Consider the following 23,352-nt stretch of genomic DNA (forward strand, 5'->3'; position numbering starts at 1 on the left):
CTAGCTTTCATTTTATATTTGCTTCCTTATCTTTTTAATAAAGTGAGCATATTACCAAATAAATGTGGTATAGTTTCACTGATACCACCAAAAATAGACGTGATGACTGAATCATGGCCACAGTTGAGAGCAGTTAAATCTGGAGACCCAACTGAGCAAATCAGATGATTGATATGGCAGATAGCTTGTCAAGGGTTATGCGAAAGGTATTTGCTTTGTGGTACTTTGGCATGAGGGAAAGTTGAAGGACACTATTCTGTTTCCATCCAGGGCTTGAGCCTGTTCTAGGCAGCATGGTGTGGTGACCTAGACAGCAAAGATACACCAGTCCCTTCTGGTCTTAGACCCTTGCCAAGTGAGACTGCCCAAAACAGATGGTAATCCATCCTGGTTCGTTTAATTTGCCCTTAGCAGCTCTATGTGAATGCGCTCTCGTTAAATCTCACTGCTGTTGCAAGTTTCTAATTTATTGTTGTTTTTTGTTACTTCCCCCTTCTGCACAGTAATATAGAATCTGTCAACACAAAGATGCTATTTAAATCCTACACATTAGCAGTTTTTAAATAATGTCCCTTGCTAACTGCGGACTATACGCAGCTGATAGTGGCAGACGCAGAAAGGGAGGAGGAACGGAGGGGTGTGCTTTTGAGAAAAGAGAACAGCTAAGAAGGAACCAATATTAAAAGTTCCCTAAAATTCATGGGTTTGCATTCACTACTGAAACATGGAGAAATAAATATCATGATAGAAATAAAATGCCTTTGAATTTCCTCCACTTCAGTTTTTGGGGGTGTACGAATGTCCTGTGGTTCCAGGGATCCCTGCGAGGAGCCCCCAGCCGAGGTGGCAGCACAGCAGCCTGTCTCTGCTGGAAGCCGTCTGTCGGGTTTTCGGGTGGCCTGACCAGACAGGAGAGGAGAGGCGGTCGCTCAGGTGACATTGATGCCGGCCAGCGAACCAGTGCTTTCCTTCCTTCTGGCCTGCAGTTTCGCACGGTCATTTCCCAATGAAGCAGCTTCGGGATCCTTAGTGTCCGAAGAGGTCTGTGTGGGAAAGGGGGGACCCGTCCCCCTCACACCAGCTACTCGTGTAATCCAGGTTACCGTGGAAAATCCCATAGCCAAACAAATCCGATCGCCGATTTCCTGCTTAATTGTCTCCTGGAATTGGCTCACTTTGCTGTAGCCAGGTGTTCTTCCGGAAATGCAGATTACGGAGGGGGGCGGTGGGTCGTGCCAGGATGAAGGGTGTTAATGCCGCCACTGAGGTTAATGGACGCTAGTTCTGCTGACTGTGGGTCTAACGATCTAATCTGCACTGGCACTGCCTTTTCCTTGCAGTTGTTATTCCTTGATCTAAATTAGGAAACTAATAGTTGTAAGATCATAACTTGCTCTAATGACTTTTAACCTAGAATCAGAAGCTGCTTTTGCATGTCTCAGAATAGATTGCTCTTCTAACTAAACAATTAAAATTTTCCCAGCTCAGCTGGAAGCTGAGCCTGTGTCCCTCATGTGTAGTCTAAACTGTATGTAATTAGCTCTTTAATTTCTATTAGAATATGAGATGCCAGCATAAGGTTCGTCAAAGATGAGACAAATCCCATAACCTTTACCACAGGAGTGGTCGTAGTTCAGTGTTTGTGTGATGTCAGATTGTGGTCACAGCGACAATTTATTCAAAAGAAGTTTTGCTGCTCTTTGCAAGGACTCTAGCTTCTGGTTTTCTCCTAAAATAAATCCCTGTTTAGGAGACTTGATGCTTGGTGATAATGTAGAGAAAAAAAAAACAGTATGGCAGGGAGTGGAAACCAATCTGGAAGCAGGCAGGAGCGGAGCACACACCAGTCTGTAACACACAGGTTTCTGTCATTGGAAAAAATCTTTTCGCCTTAAGAAAAAACCCTTCCTTCTGCCCTCACCTCCTTACCAGGAACAATGCTTTAAAGTGTCACACCAGGGAAAGACAGGTGGACAGTCAGGTGGGCCACAAGGACAACAGGACACCAGCCCGTTTCTCAGGTGTGGAGGCTGAGCCCAGGAAAGGGGCAGACCTGTCCGTAAGGCCGTGTAAACCTTCTTGGAAATACTTTCCTGTTTAACACCTTTCGTCAAGAGTAGCCGACTGTCAGTGTCCTGGGGAAAGGGTCGATCTGGCTCTGGTACGTGTGGTTCTTGCCCTATGTTATTTTAATATTTGTCCCCCTCCTTAACAGAGGGGGATTGAGGAACAGTACCTGCGCTGGCTTCGGTATTCAGCTTCTTACTGCAATTAAATGTTTAAAATGTCTTCTCATCCCCTGGTACTATAAATATTTAGATAGCTTATTGTATGATTATACTTTTGCTTGCCTCTTGTGGTACAGACTGATGAGGATTTTGAAAAAAATCCGTAATGCCAAGAAACTGGGGAAAACTGAAGAGGTCCATGAGGTTTTGTACGTTTCTAGGCGTATTTGTTTGCGTTGCATGTAGCACACTATGCCATTTACTATACAGCTAGAACATCTCTCAATTTTCTCTTCCTGCCACAATTACCCTACTAATAGTCATTTTTCATTATTTAGACTGCAGTAACCCAGGTGTGCTATCTCCGTTCCAGAGACAGAAGCTTAGTCTCTGAGTCAGATAAAATCTAGAAAGGATGGAGACACAGAAGCACAAAAATGGGGGCAGGCAACATGTAGAATTGCATGATCGCAGTAAAGGCTGGGACAAATTTCATCATTTTAGATGAGTGCTTGGTTTTCTGTGTTAAATACATTTATTTCCCTCTTTCCCATCATACAAAATCAAATCAGATAAATATACTGCCAATGTATATTATGCCAATTCATGCAGAGTTATTAAACAGGCCTTCAACTAATGTGAGCAAAGATACCTCTTCATCTGTCATCGGAAAAAGTCCTGGTAAAATTGCAGTTTAAAAAATATTGACAGATATTTTTGGCCATTCACTATTGTAGGGCCAAGACCCAAGTATACCCCTTTTATTTCACAGTAGAGCAGGGAAGGTAAATAGCATCCTTATTTTTTCTAAAAATGTCCTTTATTAGTAAGCATTGATACTGTAATGTTATGTGTCTTGTATATTTTTAAAGGATCCATCCCAACAGCCCATGTTATGCTATTTCAAGATGCTGGCCTTTTGTTTTGTCCCCATTTCGTCAGTGTAAATCCAGAGTCGCTTGACTGAGGTCAGGGGAGTTATACTGATACCAAGCAAGTCTAAATGACAGATGAATCAAGCTACATAGCTAACTCAGATGAAGTTTATGCATTGCTTGAGTTGGGTATAGATTTTTTTTTTCTGATCTCTCTGCACACAGATGAATTTTGTTTCCAGCAATCATCTGCTGGGAAAATAGAGATGCTGTATTTAGCACAATCTAACTCAAAGTGCGATGAAGTGTGTAGAGACATTCCTGTTGATATCTGTGAGTTTTAGGTTGGACCCATACAGTTTTGAACAAAATTCACATTATATTGATTAATCAAACTCACAAAAGCAGGAACATTATAACACCTTCCAAATCGCATGACAGCTGCCTGCAGAGGTGGCCTTCCAGCATGTGGGAAAAGCACTATCTGTCCAGCAATCTCCTGCAAATGAACCTGTATCACAAAGCCAAAAATTGCCTCTGGTGAGCACCCTCTGACCAAGGAGAAGGTAGCTAACTAACAGCTGTTTTGCAGCTGACTCAGAGAAACCAGCTGCTACCAAAACAGTCATGTAGCACTCAGCATAACTGCAGCCAGGTTTTTTGAAGTGCCTTCTAGGTATAAAGCCAGAACTTAGCAACACAGCATCTGTAATTTGCAGGCATAGGTTTATGCATAAGGAAATGGAGCCAGCAGGAAAGGAAAAATAAAAAAAAAGAAAAAAAAAAAAAGCCCAAACACAAAACCCAACAACAACAAAAAATCAAGCTCTGCTTGCATAGTAGATGCAAAGAAGTGAGTTTATGTTCCAAGATGGGGGAGAAACAGAATGCCACTTCTCACTTTTGGGTGACCACGTATACAACAGCTGTTGGATCTGTGTAACTTTGTGAAAGATGTGGCTACCTTTCAGAAAGCAACTTAGACCAGATGTCCTCAAGGAATGAGCAATTCAGAGGTGTAATTGGAACCAAACTTTGTGAGCAGATGAATGATTATTCAGTGGTCCATCTAGAGCTGGCAGGCATACCCTGTTTTGCTATCTAGAAATTTTTGTTGGTTTGGGCTTCATTAGTTTGGCAGTGTAATAGCAAATGTTACCCAGGTATAACACCAGGAATGATCTGCTCTTTTAAGATCCACTTAGCTATCTGCAAGCTGTGTAATCTGTTGATCTGCTTAGATATGAAAAGCTGTGCATAGTTATATCATTAAGTGTGCCTTTTAAGCAGAAGACAAGTTGATCAGGCAATATGGGAGTGCCTTTGTTACCTTTCATTATCCTCTGCACAACAGTAAGATGATTTATGACTAGATATAAAGGGATCTGTGGGGAGCCACTTAGTTTCTGTCTTTGTCCTGGACTGCCTACTGTATATGAAAGGGGTAATTCTTTCATTTCATCTAGATGAAATAAATAGAAGTCACCTTACTTAAGCATGTCACATTTTGGATTATATTTTTTTTCAGAAAGGGAGATGGTTTGAGAATAGCAAAAAGTGAAGAGAAAATGAAAAAGATGATCCTAAGTAGAGCAGAATTTCCACCTATTAACAAATGTTGAGCTTTAAAGAAAAATTAATTAATTGGGACGGGGGAAAAAAAAAAGCTATACACTATACTTTTGAAGATATACATATCAGTAGTGTGTGTGCCCAATCAGAAAAGCTACCTCTGTTCTGCTGTTGCATCCCATCCCTGAAAATGTGGTACGTGAAAAGTGAGTGTAGCTATGAAAGGACACTGGAGCTTAAGAAGATCTGTGCTTGTCTACAAGTAATGACTTTTCTCCAGCTGTTAGGGATTAGTGGATTAGATGCCATGCCCTGTGTCTATGGCTCTTAATAGGTGATTGCCGTATATATTTTTTTTCCTACTTGTGATGCTTTTGTTTGGAGACCTCAAATTTTTAAAATTTGGGAAGTTAATTTTATAATGAGTAAGTCTCAAGAGAAAAGTTACTGTGCATATATCGTAGCAACCACCAGTGGATGCAGATCAAACAGTAGGCAGAGTAGTGGCTCTCTGAAATGCTGCTTGCCTTCAGAAGTGTATCAGCCATCCTGGGATGCCACCTCTTCAGATGCTTTGGACTCTTTTCCTAAAGTCTCATTCTGCTGCTATGAGCTGTTCCTCTAGTGCTTCCCAGGCCAAGTACGTATATTGAATCACCTGGAAGGAAATAATTGGTGAGAGGATATCTGCTAAAAAAAAAAAAAAGATGAGAAATAAGATATGTAAAGATAATGCGGCTAAAATGTGGAAGACAAGTTATGCAAAAGTGGGAGGAAAGGAGGCCTGTATGATAATTTCCCTGTTTTCTGCAGACTTAGGTATCTTATCTTTGTCTTTGAGATGTTCTCTTTATGTCCCCACGCTGTGCTGAGTACCTTACTATCTGTAGTGTATTTCTTTATACAGGTCAATGCCATTATCTTCACTTTATGGATGAAGATTTGTAGAATGATGCTAAGATCTCCCGGAAGTGTGTGGTAGAGAACTAATGTGTCTCCAAATTTTAGGACAGTGTCCTAACTTTGGACTACCCTTTCAGCTTGTCAGGCTTTCTTGCAAAATGCAAGGTGTACGCAGCAGCTGATGGGAGCTGGTACAGATTCACCAAAGCAAATCTCTCCTGTGACTTCCTGAGGCCTCAGGGCACTCATGAGGAACAGCGGAGTTTGCATGGCTGGAGGACGCTATGCCTTTGCCGTTCCTACACTGCTGATTGAATCCAGTTCAGAGCAGTCTGGTAGCATGTCTTGGACTCCGAAGATGCCAAATACAGCTCAGCTTTTGAGGCACTTCTGTGTATGAGAAGCTCTAAGAGCATTAATGCTAGATTTGTGTCTACTGGGGGTCTAATTTGTGTTTAATGACCTTTGACAAAGGTCAAAGTTTCACATGGATTTTACTTGTAGTTGGGATCATTCAAGGATCTCCTCTTGAGGTCCTTTGGTGTCTATTAAAAATGAGCTTAGTTCAGGGCATGCCTAGAGTCTCTGTCCTTCTCTTATTTGTCTACTTCAATGAAGCTTGTAGGAATATAATTACTTTTAAGAAATCTGTGATTCTCTAGTTTGGTTGAAAGCAACCAGTTAAATAAATAATGGATGAAGGAGGAAAGAGTTGCATGCTCATAATCAATGTGATCACATAAGCCCTGTTTCCACTGGAAATAAGGCTGAGACCTGACCTCCTCACTGTACTGTGAAGCTGTTTGACATCTCTGATTTCAACAGTGAGGAAGTAGCAGTTGTTATCTCTGCTGAAAATGAGCAATAACTGAAAATTACTAATGTCTCTACGAAGAAAGCACTCATTAAGAACTTAATACTTGTTTGTTTGAAGTTCTATATAAAGCTTTTTCCCCTAAAGTTTTCACAGAGCACTTTTATGAAATTATTTAGTCCAAATGGGTGCACACACTCGAAAACAGGCTAAGGTTGCAGATGCATATGTGCAACAAGGTTAAATAATTTCTCATGACAAGTTAGTTTTCTTGTGGTTATTCCTCTAGTTAGATGCAAACCAATGGTGATCTCATTAATAGCTTGCAGTGGTTTAGTACTAGTGGAAGTCCCGATCTGAGTCACGTAGCTTTTCCAGCAGTAGAGAGATGATCTCATTATCATTCAACGAGCCAAGCAACTTCTGCTGGTTTGAACTGCTGAAATTGATGGGACAATGATTGTCATCGTTTTGAGTGCTCCTGTGATTACTTCCTGAGAGTATTACCTGGGAAGACTCTTAACACCAAACACCAGTTACTATTTTGTCCACTGTTGCATGATAAATAACAACAAAGAAAAGTCTGTAATCTTGCTAATCTACTCTTTGCCAAGCTGCACGTTTTATAACTAGGGCGAGGGGAAGACAAACCACTCCTCCCCATTTCTCAGCATAGATCAAGTGACAGAGGGTGAAGTGATTTCCTCTGTATTCCTAAGGTTTCATTGCTTCTTATAAAATACAGTGTAGCCTGTTAAGAGGAATGATAAATTATTAAACCTAAATTACAATTTTCTAAATCAATACACAATATATATTTTGGTCACAGTATTTTTTTCTCTCTTTCTTCACTTCCTTAGTAATTAACAAAATTCTGTAATGTGCTATGGGTCTCCTAGGTATTGCAAACAGAGAGAGTATGTGGTAATTGCTATTGAAAACCCCAAGCTAGCTATTTACTTAATGCTGATGTATCTTCATGCTTTGTCACCATCTACAGCAGTGCTGTAATTTTGCTTTCGTTTTGTACGTTTTCCAGAAATCTTATTTCTAAGCTGTTTGATGGTCTTTAACAAACATATCGTTTACAGAATGCAATAGAGCGTCTGCCTCTGGAGCACCATCTCTCGCGGGTAGGGGTTGTTCAGATAAGTAGACTTGGCTCTGTCGCTCCTCCACAGGCTTGTGCGTGCCCTTGGTCACTGCTGATCTGGGCTGGGAACCCAGCCAGACCACACCACCCGCCCTCGTGGCCTTCATGCCGCGCTTCTCGCAGAACCGCCTGGCACAGGGGAGGGACAGGCCACATCCTAAAGTCTTCCCCTGGCGTGAAGTCAGAAAGTACATTTGAACCGAGATTTGGGAAGTGTTCCTCGGTTCAGATCCACAGTTTCCCACCTCTTTGGGTCAGCTGTAGCCAGCGGACGTGACTCGGGTGAGTGACGGTGGGCAGCTCTGGTCTGCCCTGTGCAGCTTTTCTAATGAGGCAGGGAGACAGCGTCTTTTAAATCTGTACCGGGGCTGCTCTCTAGCACAGAACAAATTTCTGCAGTCAGGTGCTTGCATGCCGTCTTTTGGTACCATATAGAAATGTAGTCGTGCAGACACACTGTTGCTTTTAAGAAAGTGTTTTCTCAGTGTAAAGTGTATTTCAAGGTGCCAAGTTGGTTAAAAGTGCTCTTGAAGGTCAAACAAGAAAATAGTTAATTTTGGTTCAGCAAAATAACCTAAATGTGCTTATAACAATAGTTAAGAGGATCTGGCCAGGCAATCCAGACATCACTCTCCATATCTTTTGGGCCATTTTATGCTCTCCGAATGATAGATGAAAAAGTCATGGGTATATATAGAACAGGTTAATATGATTGGAAGAGGGTTTGGACTGGATCTTCCCCATTACTATTACAAAACAGTACACTTAGGGCAACACAAACTTTTCACAATGGTTAAGCCTAAGAAAAAAGAAACAAGTATTTTATTATATTCAAATTTTCTTTACTTGAAATAAGTATTATTGACAAAAAAGGGCAACTTTCTTACTCTGAAAAAAAAAGTGAATAGTTCTATACCACACTTGCTGCTTGAGGTATGGAAAATCCCCAGTGGTGCCAGGAGGTCTGTTGTACAACACCTAGTACAAGGGTCACTTGTCCCTGCTTAGAGTCAGGGTCCATTACTACAAGGCTACAGAAAAAAGACTCCATCTGGGTTCACGAGCTCTTGAGGATTCATGTTATGACACCGCATTTAACGAGCGGTGTAAGAGCAGTACTGCTGTTACCAGTAGTTCTGCCTTTTGCACTCCTGAAAGCCTTGAATCTGTGATTATTTTGCTTCATTTGCCGAAGCCATTGGCACTAACCTCGACTCTGAAGATACGCGATGCTAAAGAATTTTGTATGCAATGTTCATATCCAATCCAGATTGTTTTTAACTTTCTATTTGGATAGAGCTTAGAAGGTGCTAATCACCTTTCCATCTCCCAAATACGGTTTGTGCCAGCACGCAGCATTAACAGGCCCCTTATATTTGATTGTGCACAGTTGGAAAGCGTTATGCCTGAGTATCAAAGAACATTTCAGGCAGTAAGCTATTAAGGCAGCCATCACTTAAATTAAAAAAGATGCTTTGGCTTAAGTGTGGGTAATAGACACTGTTCTCAAAACAAGGCCTGAAACTTCCTGATGCCACCCTGCAACAGAGAAAGGGTCTGTGCATTCACACAATGAGCTTTTCCTATTGTTTCTATTTCCTTCGCGTAACCTTGGTGTCGGGCGTAACTGGGCTGCGCTGACTTTGAGAGGGTCAGCAGACTGAAGAGGGCAGGCACTGAACAACGTTGGAGAGTTCAAACCACTCTGATCCCTAAATATTGCTTGGACAATCTTTTTCAAGTAGTCTCGTGTGCGGAATTCCTGCCTTCTGGTCACTCAGAAAGTACTTTTTTTTTTTTTTTTTTTTAAACTCATGGTCCCATATCTGTTCAGAGCTGGATTCGGGAAGTACCAAGATAAATGAAAGGGTTTTACTTGACTGCTAAGTAGGCTTTTCTAAATCTCCTATGCTGTACAGTTTGCCTCAGTTTTAGATTAAGTTTATTTTTTAGATTATCCACACTGGTTCAGCAATCTCTTCTAAAGCCCAAATGATGCAATAAATAATAGCTGAGGAAATTGGGAACCAGAGTCCACGTGGAAGAATCTTCTTTTTAAGTCACACCAGATGTTCAGAATGGGAGATTGAATCAGGGCAAGGATCCGTAAAATGAGAAGCATAATAAGCGAGACTCTGCATTTCCTTTTTATCAAATTTCTGTTGAAAAATTCCCATCATCCTTCACCACAACCAGAACAGTTCTGTAGGGGAAGCCATGAATTCATTAGATAGCCCATATTTGCAGAAGAACCACCTTGTCTTCTACACTTCAAGGTGAGCTTTTCTTTAATAGTTTCTAACGCTGTAATAAAAAGAAATGAGCACTAGATTCTCCAAAGTTCATAGGGAGATAATAGTATGTAAATCAAGGAGTAACTATATTAGTCATGAAAGCTGATGGAAAAAAATCCTGGCTAACTAAAATAACAAGTAACTCACATCAATTTCAGTGCGATCAGAATGTCACCCAACTTTCTACCAATGCTAATACCAGTCTCTACCTCCGCGTATAGGAGGAATTTTGGAAAAAAAGAGAGAAATTATGATCTTGTGGAAGAAGGGAAGCTTTTTTACATGACTCCCAAAGCCATGGTACCCCTATTAATATGTTAAAGGCTGCAGTTCAAGGATGTAATTTACATTGACGTAGTTTAAGTTCAACAGTTCTTTCTTAAACCTGAGAGCAGAGTTTCATGCAAGGTTTTGAAGAGTATCATGGGTTGAGTGACATTCATCTTATGTAAAAAGCACAAGCGCAGAAACCAAAATAAAGCAATTTGATCCTAGCTCAACTCAGCCCAACTTCTCAGCTGAGAAAACAGGCTGAAAGTACCTTCACGCAAAACAGGCAGGACACTAATCTTACCTAACAAAACTAACCCAACTACTTTCCTCAAATGCCTTCTGTAGCCTGTGGTAGGAATGGATTAGGAGGGAACAAGAGGAAAGACACACGTAACACGCACACGAGCCGGACCTGAAGTGAGGAAGTATTGTCGCTCTGGAGGACACAGAAGGAAGGCAGGTCACCCAGGGGCTCCAACGTTGGACAATGTCAGTACGTGCCCTGTGCCTTCACCCTTGTTTTGCTTGTGGCTGTGTACGTGGTTTTGGCATGCCGTGTATGACAATAATACTATATTATTTTATTACATTATTCTACTATATTATGTAATACTGTACTATTCCATGTACTCCCACTATCGCTTGGTGGGGGGGAAAATACTACAAGCCTGCATTTCTCCTTCCTATTATAATAGGAAACAGCAGCTCTACACCTTTGCTTCTATAGCTGCCTTTATCAGGCAAGATTGAGAGAAAAAGGTATCATTAGTCTAATGATGAGCGTGCGAGCTTTTAGCAATTACATTTTCCCCCTACTTTGCTCCTGCAAAGTGCCAGGTACCTATAGGGAAAGAGATTATGAAAGTAAGTTACATTTTCTCACTAGCCTAATGAGTACAGATACATACAGAGAAAGTGTTCCCTTGGCTAATTATTTAGTCAGCAATCACTCCAGTTGTCCCTGCCATGAAACCAAGAAACAGAAGGAGTATAATAAATATAGACTGAGGTCGCTGACCAGGAAAATATGTCACAGTTGGGTGGCGTAGGCCTCAGGACATGCTGTGTGAAAAAACTGCATTTAAAGCATTGACAGAAACAAATTTAATGAAAATTTGAATAAATTTTCAAGCAGAATTTCTAGTTGGTACGCTACATGGCCAGCTGTCTGAATAAAGTTATGTTGTACAAACCTCTCCCTTGCTTTAGGAGTGATTAAATAGCTAGAATTTGATTGCTTTTGTTGTCTGTCTTTGCTCAATTCACAAAATTTAGGTGTGGAATATGAATCACTGCCTAGATTGAGAATGAAATCTTCTCTAAAGAAAGCAAAAATGGCAATTAAATATTATCTACTTCACTCATGCAGTACTAAAAATTCATTTCAGTCCTCTGTAGAATTGCTAACTGTGAGCTTCCCTCCTGGACCCCTTCTCCTTAGGGGTGTTAGTTCATATGCTTGAGAAAATCAACTCTAAATAGACATAGCTCAACTGTTTAGTTAAGAAAATCTAACTTATTAAGTACATAACCCTGCTGGGACTGGCAATACCTCTTCTTGTTCAGAAACAAGGGTACTGCAGAAGTATTCTCTCGGCTTTTTCCAGCCTGCTTAAACAGCCCTTAAATCTTACTTAAAGAATTAAAGGGGAAATTCAAGCATGCTTTACTGAAAGGGAGTTGCATTTTTGCTTTGAGTTATCAAAAATAACTAAGCTAAGATCTTTGGTATTTTTGGGCAGGTCTGGAGAGAAGATGCCCCAGTTTCATGCAATCTTTGTCCTCTCACCTTCCCCAAATACAGTCTGAGTGGTTATTTTTTTCCCGGCATGCAGCGAAAGCAGCTATTACTCAATAACCAAGAAGTTGTCTCAGTCCTGTGAAAGCCATAGGCCTCATATCTTGAGAGCCATCTACTGGCACCTTATCTATTATCCACACATTACATAGCCACACACCCTTCTCAGTTACACAGCTGACATGTAGCAGATTTTACACCTTCCTGCTATGACATAAATAAATAAGAACTATTCGAAGCAGTCTAAGCTCATTAATCCCTGGCAGACCTTATACCACTGGACTCCTCCGTGCCCTGTCCGCAGCTGTACAGCAAGGTGGTGGCTAATGCGGGGCACGGGACTGCAGAGAGCTTTTTGTAACTGTCCTGTGTTTCTCCTGCACGGCAATTAATAGTAATAGTAGCTACCTGCTTCTGAAGTCGTAGCGTATTTTACAAAGCACAGGAAAAACAAGTGGCGTGGCTGTATTCTGGGCAGAGTGTGCCATTTCCGTAGGAAGCCTTTGCCGGTCACATCCTGCTTCCTCCCAGCCCACCCAGCTGGGATTGAGTCCCTCCAGTGGGGCTGCGGCAGGAGGAGGGTGGGCACTCCACCAAGGTGGCTTCTTGCACCAGAAGGTCCCGCTTCTCCCAGAAGCACAGGGACCATTGGATAGCAGGGTGCGTGCTGTGCCTCGAAACCTTGTCGGGCAGGGGCTGGGAGTGGCGTGGGGTCAGCAAAGACACAGATCATCAGCGGACAAAAATACCAGTTGAGAGGTTGTGGAGAGGAATGAGTAACTTCGTGGATATCACAAGCACAAAGGCATCTTGCTCACCTTCAGTTTGGGTGTCCCAATATTAGTAGATGCAAAAGGCAAGTTTTATTTTCACGTGTCGGGCAATGAGTACCCAGGATACTTTCTGTTCACGCACGTCACAGACCTGTGAAAAATGACTCTGTGCCGCTATTTTCAGAATAGAGAGGAGTTGTACTTAGGACTGAGCCCTGCCTTTAATTCCCCTTTCTTTAAATGGAAGCTATTAAACTTCCCATTTGAGGCAGCAAGGGTCTCTTTATTGTTACAGAGCTTTACTTGATGTACTTTACAAGTCTCTTTTTTATTTTTTTTTCAAGTTACCATTTATATGTATCATTTGACATCAATGTTTTAGCTAATGAAGCATCTTCATTTGCATTTTTACTGTTTTGAGTTGGTATGCCTTCAAATAATTTTTAAATAATAGTTACTTTTGCCTGACCGATCATAAAAAAATGTTTCTATCACACACTAGCAATGACATTTTGAATAAAAAATTAATTACATGATAGGGAGTGAAATGTTTTCAGGTTTCAACAATGCTTCTCTGTATTGCTGTTTTGTTTCATTTAAGGTAAAGTTAAATATATGTGTGATAGCTTGCAAATCAGATAGGAGATTAGTCTGGCTTGATAAAATATTATGCCTGCTAAGTACTGGTGCTATATGTTAAATGGAAAACAATGTTAGTTTTCCGTAGAACATCATCTCTGTGCTAGCTATTGGTAGTCTGTTGTGTACAATGTCGGTATTTGACAAAACATCCCTTGCAGATGCTTAGATAGATCATTTGGCATTTTCTGTTTTTCAGAACTATAGCTCTTCTGGGCCTTTCCCTTCTCAGATATGGAATCTGATTTCGTAATACCTAAATCATTAATTTTTATGCACGTGCGTGTGTAAAAAAAAAAAAAAAAAAAGATATTGCCTTCTGATCATTGTGAGAATCCTTCTTATGCAAATCCTTCAAGAGTCATAGCAGTTTTTCTGTTATACTTAATTTTCATTGATGCCCCATACCCAAGAGCAATCAGAAATGCTCCCATGTCCCTTCATTGTCTGACCCGAGCCAGGCCAGATGAAGGGTGCCCATCAGCCTTTCACTGCTTTGTGCACAGGACCACCCCACCACTCTGGTGTAGTCACTTTGACGTGATACCATGACAGAGTAGCTGAACTGAAATCCACGTTCACGTATATCTTGATATTCGCCTGGGGCATACAAGTGCCCTTTGTTCCCAAAAGCCTCGTGTGTGACAGGCAACAGTGTCTTTGGGTGCGCGCCGTGGTGCCCACACCGTGTGCTGGGTTACCGTGGCAGGGACGCTCGTACTGGCAGTGCACGGGATGGTCAGATGGTGCCCGTTGATGCTTCTCATAAGTAGGTACGCTGGTGCTAGGTCTCCATCCATACACAAAAGGAAAGCACGGACAGGCTGTTATCTGTTAGAATGATTTAGCGATATATCAGGAGACAGGGAGCAGGGCTTACGGATATGGGCTGGCACAAGGTGCTGAATACAAAACGATTGTTTAGTTTCATAATGCATGAAGTAGGAGTATCAAATGATGTTAGCAGGTGCCAAGTTTAAGAAAGTTATCTTCTCACACAGTGTGTGAAGCTCATGACCACAGGTCCTCCTGGCTGCCATATGTTTGTGTGGTTCATGGGAAATTCATGGAAAGAAAACCTATCAGGAGCTATTAACCACAAAGACACTAGCTCTTGTCCCTGAGCAGTCCCAGCCTCCAGCTGCCTGTGAGAGCACAAGGAAAACACCACTGTAACCTTGCTCTGACCTCATATTCTTAGCTACACATCAGAGGACCCACATGAGGTATTTCAGCACAGTGTGTAGTGTCTTCCATGGGCCTTCAGCAACGCCGCCTCTCTTGCCGGAAACGGCACTCCTCCTTCGCTGCATCAGTTAAACAGCTGAGCGGTACTATCTCCCTGTCCTCAAGGGTCTACTGAAAACAAGCAGAAATGGCTCCTACAGCTGTACGTTGAGTAGTACTACATCTGCCTGGAGCTGGGCCCTCTCTGCTCTACAGACAGACACAGTTCAGGTGTTTCTGTTAACAGCATTGCTGCGTGGAGACAGGAGCGGATAAGTCAGACTGCTTGGGATTTGTTCAGTTAAACTATTAATTCCCCTTGGTGGATTGCAGGAATCATATCTAGGTAGAAGGATGCTATGCGGTCAGCTGGGGTGAGCTGAATGTGACTTCTGCAAGATCCGCCTTCCTAGAGGGTGAACCTGAAAGTTGACTGAGAAATGCCATTGGAAAATGCTGGTTTATGTCGCCAGGTTGTTTTTCTTTCTCATTGAAACAGTTTTATTCCCTGCTAGGAAAAAAGCAACCACTACAATTCCAATGAGGTAAGCTAGCTAGAAAGACCAATGGCATGCTAAGGCCGCATTTATTTTTTTCACATTATAACACTTTCATGCTCTTTGTCTTAAGAACACCTCTGGGCAAAAGAGCCTAAAGATAGAGAAGGAAAATAATGGGAAATGAGAGATGGATGTTATATTGTGTCAGACAGAAGAAATACTTCACATGGCCAAGAAACTGATGTCACACGGAAATGGTATCAGGGAATTGCTGCTGTGGGTCTTCTCCTTGCAGGCCCCAGTTCTGCATCTCCATTCAGTACTGTGCTGGGAAGAGAGCTGCAAAAATAAAGCTGAAGTATCTCCACAACAGTAAAGGTCACCACCACCACCCCTTTCTGCATTTGACTCTTTGGAGAGCTGTCAAGCCACTTAATCCATCGTTGTGCTGTCTGTCCGGGGAGATGGAGGTGATTTCTACTGCTGGTAGCAAAATGTCCGGTGCTACAAAGGTGCTTGTAGGAGCAAAGCTCTTTGTAAATCAATCAGAAAATAAGACTGTGAAGTTGGCTAACCCTGGTAGTAAACCAGAGTTATGAATTTCTTCTTCTCCCTTGAAGACATTTTGTTGCTCTTCAGGAATAAACACTGCTGAATAACCATGACTTTATATAAATAATACACTCCCTCCTACAAGCTGCATGAAATGTTAAAACTCCAGAATGGACTATAAACGGATGCATAAATCTCTAGGATCCGTGCATTTCAATCCATCTATTTAAAACTGAAGGTAAAAGGATCACAGTATTTATTTGCATTTTCCATGCCCTTTGTGCAATTTTTTCTGACATCAATTTCATGTGTGGAGCAGCACAAAATAATGTTCCAGTATATATTGCAATACTTTGTTCTGTTTCTTGGCATGTGCCAGCACATTCAGTTGAAAGTAAAGCGTAACACAAGACAGCTTTTTTGGCATACCAGGTCACCAAAGTAGTGGAATGTTTCAGTCAAAACTCAAAGTGTGAGACACATTGCTGAAAGGCAAGTCGTCTTTCAGGAAAAGCTGAGACCTTTCTTCATCTTTATACATGAGGAGTCTTGCTCTGAAGCAGTTAATTACAATGAAAAATATGGCACACTTTTCTCATAACTAGCCATGAATTGTACTTGGATTACACACTAGTTCAAGTGAAGAATAAGAGCCATATTTCTCTCACAAGTAAGGGGGGGAAAAAAGTCTGATGGTATGTAGATGAATGTAATCTACTTGTTGTTTATAGACCCAAAAGATCCCTCAGAGCATTAAAAATCCATGTGATAGCCAAGAGTGGTACACTTTGCATTGAGATATGTGATTTAGCTGAAAGCTGTATAAAATCTGTAAAATTGCATGTAGGCAGAGTACCCTACTGCCTGTGCATTCAAGTGAAGCCACGTGTACTTTTCCTGCACACATGAAAAATAGATGATCATAAAATCTGCTCGAGATTCACAAACTTCTGACAGGAACATGTCTGTAGGCTAAGTCTGCCAACTTTTGGTCAAACCAGACTTGAAAATACACAGGCCTGAAATAAGCATTGTTCTTCCATGAGGGGCAACTCCAGCTTCGTACACAGCAAGTCCATAGAGGTTGTGTGTGCCTTGCTGGTCGTCTTCTGGAATAGGCAACACACTTTCCTTCTGGGTTGGGCTCCCAAGCCTCTTCTGGTGAGGTCTTTGGAATCAGGCCCACTCTTTTGTCAAGAGGAATTGCCAATGAAAATAGGTGACTCCTACACTTCATTCTTTTTAGTACTGGCTAGGACCTTATTTGGTCAACTCTCTTGTAGATTAAATTTTTCACTTTTTTTTTTTTTCCCCTAGGAACTAACACTGGTGGTGGTATCTTACAGTAGCTCATGTATGTGCTGTGGCTCTCATTCTCTCAAGAATTGTGCAGAAATGACTTTTTTAAATTCTGTACACGTTTCATAAACATGTGGCAATGTGGTATCAGCGGTGAATAGGCTAACTCAAACGTCGCTGGTGTCTTGGGTGGGATTTGTTCTTAGCTGTGGAACCTTATCCCATACTTTTGGTGCTGACTCAAGAAAACCGTTGTTAATGAATATTAGCTGGACTGTAAGAAGCCTTTTTTCATTGGTATTCTTGACCAAGGTCACCTTCCTAAGGCCTTTAGAGACATCAGACACAAGCCATAAGGTTAAAGATCCACAAACTCAGCTTTATAGTCTTTGGGTAGACAGAGCAGAAAGAGAACGGGTGTTGTGTACCCGTGGCTTGTGTTGCTGAGGAGGTTTTGCTACACTCGTCTGTACCAGTTGGCTTCTCCCAAGTTCTGGGAAACTTTTGGGAAACTGCAGGCTTCCAAGAGCAGCACAGCCAAGATACAGTACAAGTGTGAATAACTGAGGTTGCATAATTCGTCACTAGTACACCATCTCCTAGCCAAGCACAGCGACAGAAGGCATTACTCACAGACGTGGCTACGTGGGACTGGGCTCAGGTGCAATCTGGCCTCAGCTGCCGGCTACTGCTGCCCAGTCCTAGCTAAAGGAGTGCAGTGCACAGCCAGGGCAGACCGGCCCTCGCTTTGGGATCGTCAGAGCACTTGAAACATCTCAACCAGCTGCTTTTCATCTGGGAGCTGATCTCCTCTGAGCACTGGTACATGTGGCATGACCACGCGTATTGGATAAAACTGTATCAGTATCAGCTGCCCTTGAGACCTCTTATCTGCAGGTTTCTTATAGTATAAGCATCTAAAAGCTGCACAGACCTCAGCAAAGCTCCACAAATAAGGGCTTTAATACTTGAGATGTAGTTTCCCCTCATCACGTACTAGAAGGGCCCTTCCAGGAAGGATTTAGATCACTTTTGCTGCTTATCTGGCACTGGAGCCAAACACATAACCATGAGGAACCATAACCAGTGGCTGTTGGTCTTTGGTACTTGGTTTGGACATGGAGAATGGGGATCCAGGGCATGCATGTTGTGACCTCAATATCTCACTGAGAAGATGCTGGTTGCAATTTTTACATCACACTAGCATAACGCTGCCTGTGTGGTAGTGAACCCGTTGTGTGGTTTATAAGCAGTAGTGTTTGTGTAGTGGTGAGGTGGGATGGGAACATCAGGGAGTACAAGAATGCAGGCGTCAACTAGCCTAAGTGTTGAAGTACAGCTGGGAATAACGTGTTACCAGGAGATTGTGTGTGCAGTGTTGGATTAATAGGGCAGAAGAATGTATGCTTTGGAGCTAGGAACTACATGAAAAAATTATTCTATCTCAGTCTCTGTAATTCAAAAGAAATTGCTAGGGAGGGTAATGGAGAAATGGGGCTCACGGGTCTAGCTGTCCCTTTTGGAACACTGATGTATTTTTATCAAAAAGATGTTTTGGTAAGTAAAGTTTTTGTATCAACAAGGAAAATATTTTTAAAGAAAATACAGCAAAAGCTGTAATACTGTGTCTTAAGCAGATTGCCCTTCAGACAGTTTCAGGTTCGTAGTTCAAGCATCATGTTGTGACAATTACAGGACCTCTGTTGGAGCTTCCATATTCCAAAGTCAGAAAACAAGTACAGAAATAGAGGGGCTCCTTTGTCTCCCCAGGCAGTGCGGGTTGTATGAGTGGCTGAAAATAAAGCAGGGTAAATGTAAGTCAGAACCGTGAGCCTGAGACTCGGGTGCTGCGGTGTTATACAGCACTCTGGGGAGAACACGGGCCATAGCCAGGCTTCTGCTGCTGTATTTAATGATACTCTGTGAATGCCGGATACATGTGCGCTATCATCTTGGTCATGAGTTATAGTGACAGGAGAGATGGATCAGAGAGGACCTGGCTGCGAGACTGGGAAAGACTGGCCTAATAGTTTCATTCTCTGTATGGTCTGGTTAAACTGGTCTCTAAATAAGGAGGCCAGTGGTGCCTTGATGATCTGTAGCTATGTGGAAATGAAGGGGGTTTGGAGTGGAAGGCAGGAGGGGAGGAAGAAAAGAAAAAAAAAAAAAGAGAATGAGAATAGAAACTGTGGGCCATGGTAATTGCAACCAGGGGAAAATAGAGCAGTGAGACCACATAGAGGAACCAGGGAAGTGGGAGGAGGCAAGGGGGGAGCGAGAAGAAAGGGAGAGAGAGAGCAGGACATTCATTCCTCTGGTGAGGCTGTGTGACTGTGGTACCTGGCCAACCAGGACATTTATTATTTTTAAGCACTTCAGTGATTACCCAAGCAGAGAGCTGAGTTTCAGCAAGCAACAAATAATGAATAAGAGAAAGAAGAAACAAATTAATAACAAAAAGGAAGAAGTGAAAGGGGAAATAGAAAGGATATGATAGTAAATGGAATAACAGAATGACACAAAAAACTGAAAGAAAGACCTAAAGGGAAAGAAAAGAATTGATCTAGCACCAGGTGCTCAGCTGGCAGATGTTCTGTAAGCCCACAGAAGATGAAGGATAAGTTTCAGCGCAACCACTAGCAGGCAGTAAAAATTAGTATTTCCTTTCTGCTAGATGCTGCTTAGGGCTTGATTAGTCAATAGGAAGCAGTAGGCACAGGGATTTGTGTGGATCTTCATCAGAGCCTTAGCACATATTGGAATGTGCAAATTGATACCCTTTTAATTGTAGCAAAGGCTTTTGGACTACAGGTGGGTAGATGAGGTCAATATAGACAGCAGCAGGCGCGCAGAGCAGGGAGCAGATGTAGATGTATGGGGCGGAAGAGGAGATGGAAGAAAACCTGTCTTAAAGCTTATGGAGGAGCGAGATAGGAATTATATGAGCATAAACTATTCCTTGGCTCCCGCATCTATGAAGGGATACTAAGCAGTAGTATGTTGTCTGGATTTCTATAGACCCCTCAAAGCACGGTTGCGTGAACTATGTTAGCCAGTATTTTTAAAGACCAAGTCCTAAATCTTTAACTTAGGGGTCAAAAAAGAGGTCATACTTCCGGGAAAAGCAAACTTCCACCGGGACCTTCTCACACTCTTGGGGTGGGGGGGGTGTCTCCAGTCGCGAGGAAACCGTGCCTATTCCCGCCCGCAGCGGCCGCCCCCGGGGCTCGCTCCTGCCCCGCCCGGGGGCCGCCGGAGCCCTCGGGGGTCCCGAGCTGCGCCCCGCAGCGAGAGGGAGGGGCAGGGGAGCCTGCCCGGCGGGCCGGGCCGGGCCGGGCCGGGCCTGGCCTGGCTGCCCCGCAGGCGGCTCCCGCCTCCCCGGGCAGCGATCCGAGCACAGGGGCAGCCCGCGCCCGCGTCTAGAAGGCGCTTCCCTGCTGCCGTCTGGACAAATTGATCCGATTTTTTTTTTTTTATTTTCCGGTCTAACGCGTCCTTGCCGTGACAGCCGCCGGCCGCCCCATCCCGCCGTCGGCACGGCCGGACGTTATGTGCCGAGCGGGGGGGGCGAGGAGGTCTCGTTTACCTGGCAGGTATCTGTCAGCTTCGCTACGCCCGGGCGCCAGCGGCGAGCGGCCGCGGGCCCGGAGACGTACAGAGGAGTGGACGAAGCTGAGCCGCCCCCACCCCTGCGGCGGGGCCGGGGCAGTGACCGGGGCGAGCGGCTCCGAGCACCGGCAGGAAAGCGGAAAGCACCGACGGGCGTGGGGGACGCTCTGCCGCTGTGCTCCCGCCGCCCCGGGAGGGTGGGGGACTCCTCCCCGCCCGTCCCGGCCGCCGCCTCCTAAAACTAAAGCCCCGGAGGGGAGGAGGATCCCCGGCGAAGGGCGCAGCGGGGAGAGGCGGCTCCCGCAGCCCCGTGGCAAAGCGGCGGCTGGAGGCGGGGGGAGGCTGCTGCGGGGTTCCTTGCTCCGCGGTCTCCGAGCGCGCGTGAGGCGGTGGGGGGCAGAGCAGCCCTCCGTGCCGCCGTGATGGTGCATTTTTTCCTCCGGCTCCGTCGCGGGGATGGTGCTGCAGCCCGCCAAGCCCTTGGCCGCTGCCTGCCGAGGCTGGGCAGGATCTCCCCCTCTCTCTCTCTTCTCCCTGCTTTCCCTGCTGTGCTCGTTTCTTCCCCTCCTCACCTCGGCGGCCGTGTGCCCGCTCTAGACCCCACCGGCCGCGATGGTGTTTTATTTTCCTAACGTCGCATCCGCGCGTGATTAAATACCGGCACCCGGGAGCGCGGCCAGCAACTTCAGCAGTGTGTGTGCCGTGGGGGGGTCACGTACGTGCATGCCTGCGCACACAGGTGAGCCTGCCACCTGCGGCTCTACGCCGGCCAGGGCGCGCACATGTACGGGCGCGCACATGTATGGGCGCGCCGCCGCTCGGCCCCCGCCCCGTCGGGGGTGCCCGCAGCCAGCGGTGCGGTGCGGTGCGGGGGTCACCCCACGCCCGGGAGTGCCGAGGGCGGGCGCGGCGCCCCCGGCCCCCTCTCCTATCCCACCCGGCGGCGGCGGCGCGTCCCGGCCCGGCCCTGCCCCGGGCGCTGCCGCGGGGCGCAGCAGCACCGCCGGCCCCGCCCGCCGGGCCCCGCATCCCGCTCGGCCAATGGGGGCGGCGCGGCGGCGGCACGTGACGCGGCGGGCCGGGACCTGCTGCTTCCCCCGCGCAGAGGGATGCGGGCGGCAGAGCGGGGCAGGCGGCGGCGGCGGCGGCTGCGCGGCGGCGGCCCCTCCGCGCCCTCCCCCCGCTCCCCGCCGCCCGGCCCCTATGGCAGCCGCTCCCCGCCCCGCCGCCGCCCGCACCCCCGCGCCGCCCCGCCGGGCTCCGCCGCTCGCCCCAGCGTCGCGCTCGGCCGCCGCTCGCTGACCCGCTGCCGCCGCCGGCTGGGGCCCCGGGATGCCCAGCGGCCCCGCCGCCCGTCCCTGCCGCCCGCCGCGCCGCCCGGGGGGCACGCCGCCGGAGAGTTGAGTTAGGAAGTCATGGTGCCCTGGGAGCCCTCCCCGCCCCGGCAGTGCGGCGGCGGCTGGACGCTCTGCGACTGCTGCTGCTGGCTGCTGCTGCCCGCCGTGCTGCTCGTCCTCGCCCGCCCCGATAAGCTGGCGGCCTTCCCTACCTCCTTAAGCGACTGCCAGACGCCCACCGGCTGGAACTGCTCCGGTAAGCACCGGAGCGCCCCGCGCCCAGCCCCGCCGTGCCCCGCCGGCCGCTCAAAGTTGCGCGGGCGAGCCCGGGGGAGGCAACTTCAGAGGGGCGAGGGCGATGCCGCGTCCCGCCGAATACACGCGAATAGAGAAGGCGAAAAGTCCCGGGCGTCGGGGCTCGCCGCCGTTCCCGGCGCGGCCGCAGCCTCCGGGCGCCCCGCTGCCCCCCGCTCCGCGGGGCCGGGCGCGGCAGCCGCGCCCTCCGCCGGTGCGCAGCGCCGCGGCTGCGGGAGGCTCTCGGCGGCGCGGCTGCCCGCGGCAGGGAGCCCCGGCCCCGCTGGAGCGCGACTCCGCGCTGAAACGGGGCAACTCGGCGTGCGGGAGAGGGGGAGCGGGGAGCCGGACCGTGTGCGCGCATCCTGCGGGCGGCTGTTTCCGTGCGCACCGAATTGAGAGCAAATCGGGGTACGAACGCCGCGACACCGGCGACCTGGTGCCTGTTCCGTAAAGTCGGGCCGACCTTTGTAGTGAGTTTTTTATGTAGGTCAGCAGCCGGCCCTTCTCCGATATGTAAAGTAATCCTGAAATTAGACTGTAATAGCCTCCGAAGGGAGAGAGCGGTTTTGGGAGTAATGCGTGCATCACGCATAATACGTTAGATCGGGGGAATTTCCACTCTAAGATCTTCGTTTTAAACGTGTAGCGATACGGTTAAAAGCGCTGGGACGTTTTTAAAAAAATCGATGGATTTAGATCTTAATGGGTTTGGAGTCTGATGTAGCTGTTCCGTTTAATACCTTGCTGCATGCTGTTGGAGTGGGAAGTCAGCTAGCGAAATCTGAAATTCATGCTTGTATTCGTGAACTGAATCTTCAGTCGGATCTGTTGGTTTTTCCTGGAGAAAATGAAGGCAAAGAGCTAGGTTCACTCAGCGGCTCGCGGGGAACCTGGCACTTCTCTTGTTAACTTAGAGGTGATCAATCTTCATTGGGATCAGACAGACCATCACGGAAAACACACAGCCTGTTTGTCTTTATTATTGGGGGCTTTGTTGCATCACGGGCTGGAGAAATTCCAATTTGGACTGTTGTCCGACAGATTTGCGATCGGATGGGGATAAGTTGATGACATTTCCAACCCAGAGCCATGAAGAGCGTAATTACCGGGTGACTTTTGAGGAAACACAGTCTGTGAAATGAGAAAAAAGTGTGTGAGGTTGTGGGGAGTAAGGACTAATAAAAGACCGAGGGAGAAACAAGAGGAAAA

General features: G+C 45.9%; 1 protein-coding gene across 1 annotated transcript in view; it reads left to right on the forward strand.

Moving 5' to 3' along the window:
• Nucleotides 1-21,614: 21,614 nt before the first annotated feature.
• Nucleotides 21,615-23,352, forward strand: part of TMEFF2 (transmembrane protein with EGF like and two follistatin like domains 2) — a 129,962-nt gene continuing 128,224 nt past the window's right edge. Inside the window, exon 1 of the mRNA XM_054830934.1 lies at nucleotides 21,615-22,102. Coding sequence (XP_054686909.1) covers nucleotides 21,925-22,102 — 178 coding nt within the window. The 5' untranslated portion in view covers nucleotides 21,615-21,924. The remainder of the gene's footprint in view (nucleotides 22,103-23,352) is intronic.

The sequence above is a fragment of the Grus americana genome, chromosome 6, assembly GCF_028858705.1.
Source record: "Grus americana isolate bGruAme1 chromosome 6, bGruAme1.mat, whole genome shotgun sequence".
Lineage (NCBI taxonomy): Eukaryota > Metazoa > Chordata > Aves > Gruiformes > Gruidae > Grus > Grus americana.